Source organism: Arvicola amphibius, chromosome 10, assembly GCF_903992535.2.
Source record: "Arvicola amphibius chromosome 10, mArvAmp1.2, whole genome shotgun sequence".
Classification (NCBI taxonomy): Eukaryota; Metazoa; Chordata; class Mammalia; order Rodentia; family Cricetidae; genus Arvicola; species Arvicola amphibius.
This window is the reverse complement of record NC_052056.1, coordinates 36,303,469-36,307,589: the sequence shown is the minus strand read 5'-3', so window position 1 is coordinate 36,307,589 and position 4,121 is coordinate 36,303,469. Positions and strand designations below refer to the sequence as shown.

The window sequence follows — 4,121 nt, the reverse complement described above, 5'->3', positions numbered from 1 at the left end:
GTGTGAATATTATAGGACTTTTTGGTAAATAGGTAATAATATATGATTCTTTAAGGTATCTGTATTGTTATTTAATGCACTTCCCTCTCCCTCCCTCATCTCTAAGTAGCCCCCTTTCTATTCCCTCTGTCAGCTCACTTATATTTTTCAATTCCCTTTTTCCTTCTTTCTACATTCCTCTGTGTTTACCTCCATTTCCCTCCTGAAGCATTCTCCCAAATTTCTATTTCTCTGATCAAACTGTAAAGCTCATTTTTTGCTCTGTTTCCCAACTATTCCAAAAAGTCAGCAGGTAGTAGGAATATTCATAATATCTTGTAACTGTTTGGTCATAGGTAATGTGCACTTAAAGCATGTTTTAATCAACTATATACTCAAGTAACTCTTAGACAACCAGATTTTAACCTAAATTCTTTAACTGTTATAAAATTTAGGCTATTGAGACCTTTCCTTGATCTTATAACATTTCCTCAATAAAACTCCCCAGCTTAATTCTTTCATGGAAGCTGTTAGCTTCTTTATTTGGTGAAGCTTCTAGATGGTGGTAAAATACAGAGAGCAAGAAAGAGTCTCGGAGGCAGCCTAGATAGTGATTTAAAGCATACACCACTCTGAGAACAGAGCAACGTTTGACAGTCTACCCATTGTCATAAATATCACTCCTATACTCCTGTAGCTTTTTCTTTCACTGTGGGAATTGCGGGTGGAATTGCTATAAGAAATGAAAGTCATCATTCCCCAACTAAATTTAATGAAAAATCTGTTCAAATTTCTAACAATATTCTGAAAATTTATGTCTTCTTACTGAAACATATCACTTCCTCATCACATATAAGTGGGATATGAGACATCTTGCTATCAATGGCATCATATATCTGTCCTTTACACAGGAATTAAACGACTACACCAAATAATGTATTTATGGTGTCATAGTGAATATAATACCAACCTGTTATTAAGATGTTTAAATTTAGTTTCTACTTTGTTTATTTTCTTATACTAGAACATTTTAGTAAATTTTTTACATGATTTAAAATATTTTTATGGAAATGGGTATATATCCAAGTCTATTTTAAATGCTAGCTCTGGGAAAGAGGAATGTGCTCAGCAGGTACGAGCTCTTGCTGCATGAGATGAATAACTGTGTTTGCATCCCACACAACATAGCATGCAAATGTCAGTGGAAAAAAGAAAGCTGAATATTTCAGCATTGAGAAGATCATGGCCGCACATATACCTGTAATCAGTGATGTGAGTTGTTGAAATAATTGTTGGGTTTAGCAGGATGCAAACTTAGCTATAGGAAAAGATCTCTTTCCAAAACAGTTAGGCTATAGGCAGGATGTCAGGTGAACTCCTTTTCCTTCCCAAGTGTGTACATGGTCAAATGTAAATATGCACATAAGTGTGCATACACCATACACATATACCCCATACATTCATATACACAAAACCAGCAAAAACATTACAGGATCTATAACTGCCAAATATTTTAGAAAGAAAAACAAAATTTAGATACATGAAGACTTTATGATTTTATGGTGTTTTAATAAGAATACAACCAAAGATAATATGAGACCTAAGCATTTCTCTTTAAGAATTTCACTAGTGAATTTTTTACTTGATTATTTCTTAAACTGTAGATAATTGGATTTAGCACAGGAATTACAATAGTGTAAAATATAGAGTCCATCATATCTTGATCATCGACTTGTGAAGATGCTGGACGCACATACATAAAAAGCAAAGAGCCATAGTATAAAGACACAGACAAGAGATGAGCTCCACATGTGGAGAAGGCTTTCTTTATGCCTTTGAGAGATTTCTGCTTTAAGATTGAAAACAAAACAAGTGTATATGAGACAAGAATAGTTAAAATACTAAACACCTGAATTGAGCCAGAGAAAATAAAAAGCATTAGGTAATTGAGAGAAGGGTCAGTACAGGAAATCTTTAATAGTGGCATAACATCACAGTAGAAGTGATGTATTATGTTGGAATTACAGAAGGTTAGTCTGAATAAAAAACCTTCATGAAGCAAAACATGAATAAACCCACCCATAAAGGACAGTGTTAGCAGACGTACACAGAGTCTGTTTGTCATGATCACTGGGTAGTGTAAAGGTTTGCATATGGCTATGTAGCGATCATAGGCCATTGCTGCCAAGAGAAAACATTCTGTGGTTGCACTGATTCCAAATGAAAAAAACTGTGCCATGCATTCTGAGAGAGAGATCAGTTTACTCTTGGCAAAAACGTCAAATAGCATCTTTGGTGTCACGGTGGATGACAACCAGGTATCCACAAGGGCTAAACTCCCTAGAAATAAATACATGGGGATGTGAAGGTCAGGGTCGTTCCAAATGAGAGTGATCAGACCAAGGTTCCCCACAATGGTGATGAGATAGATCACCAAGAACAGCAGGAAGAGGGGGATTTTCCACTGTGGCAGATGAGTGAGTCCTGTGAGAATAAACTGTGTCAGCACTGTTGCATTCTCTGTTCCCATGTCTTCTCTTTATGTCCCTGAAATGAAAGACACTGAAAGCCATATAGCATTAATATGAGTCTGTAAGTTGAATTTCTCTGTGTTGCAACTTTAATGCAGCCATGTAGTTATAAGAATGCCCTTTTATTTTACCCAATGTTATCTTGATAGATGGAAACTATCCTTGATATTTTAGAACAATGCAAGTTCATTATCCAAATGTTAAATGTGAATGTACCAGCAGATGACAGACGAAGGGCAACCAGAAGCTTCAAACATTCAGAAAATGTATAGAAATCTCATTTTTCTTGATAAAAAAATTTGTATTTAAGTTGCAGATTATGAGCCAAGAGAAAATATTTTTAAGTACCTGCACTGCATCTTAGACTGAAATGAATAGTCTCAACCAATTGGAAGAGGGGGACTAATATTCAGGTGAAAGTTAAACATAGGGACTAGCTGGCAAAATGCCACAAAATTAATTCTAAAGTTAGTATACAGTGGTATAAAGAAACAGGTTTTAGGAGGTGTTGGGCTGGAAGTAGCAATATTAGAAAGTCCTTACTGTATTCAGAAACTTCCAAGTCAGGTTATATATCAAAATTTTCTGCAACATTTGTGTGAAATAGAACTGTAGAAAAAGTTTATGCATTAGTATAAAAAGGTCTAATAGTTTATCTTTCAAAACATACCCAAATTACTTTAGATTACATGAAATTAAATGTATATGTGGTAGGACACTGGGGATAATTAGAGCACAGAATGGTAAATCACAAAGAATTCTTAATACAGACCTACTACTAAGAAGTGAACTATAGCATGCTAACTAGATGTTCAATGAAAACAAAAAGTCCAAACCTCTTTGTAAGCTTTGTATTGGATCTTTAATTTGAGTTTGAGAAATTAGATAAATCAGTCTGTGTTTTTATTATGAACAAGAGAGCCGCACTATCAAGGCTTAATCACAATGTGTTCTTGGTTCCTTTCCTTTTTCTGCAATGACTTACTCTACCCTCAACAAGAATTTCTATCTTAGGGCCAATCTCATTTGCAAAGAAATATTTCTTGTTGCAACCATGAATCTATGTCACTCCAATGAAATATACAAATATACTTTGGGCAAAAAAACATAACCAGATAGTTTAAGGTTGTGATCACCAAGAAAGAAAAGGTAATGAAAGGGAAAAGGTGAAGTACAACTGATTATAGATCCCTGCATGTTGAAAATAGAGAATTTTAACAGCTTTGGTGAAAACAGTTTCCTGCACATTATAGAGCCGATGCAGGAAAATAGAAGTAATAGGAGAAATAGATGGCTACATGGTATAGGACTGCTGTAGTCTAAGAAATGTGAGGACAATAGGCATTTATTAAGCACTCATACATAGGCTGCTATAATCTATTACCTGTGGAGAACTTTTCCATTAATTATAAACAAAGGGAAATTATAAGTGGGAGGAATATACATTATGTGAAAAAAGCACAGGAAAGATAAGTACAAAAAGCATAAATCTGGAAAGGGAAGATTAATGGAGTTACTCTACAGTAGGGAGGGCACAAAATCCCAAAAAGACACCTTATGCTCGCAAATGAAAACCTCCTTTTTGAGTAAGCCCACATATACTCACTCCAC

General features: G+C 34.9%; 1 protein-coding gene across 1 annotated transcript; it reads right to left on the bottom strand.

Annotated features, from left to right (window-relative positions):
• Positions 1-1,579: 1,579 nt before the first annotated feature.
• Positions 1,580-2,509, bottom strand: LOC119825158 (olfactory receptor 187-like). Its single transcript, XM_038345857.1, has one exon. The coding sequence runs from the start codon at positions 2,507-2,509 to the stop codon at positions 1,580-1,582; it is 930 nt and encodes a 309-aa protein (XP_038201785.1).
• Between the last annotated feature and the right edge of the window lie 1,612 nt (positions 2,510-4,121).

What these genes read in the sequence shown, in the direction of transcription:
- LOC119825158 (XM_038345857.1), bottom strand. Translation starts at nt 2,509, where the DNA reads ATGGGAACAGAGAATGCAACAGTGCTGACACAGTTTATTCTCACAGGA.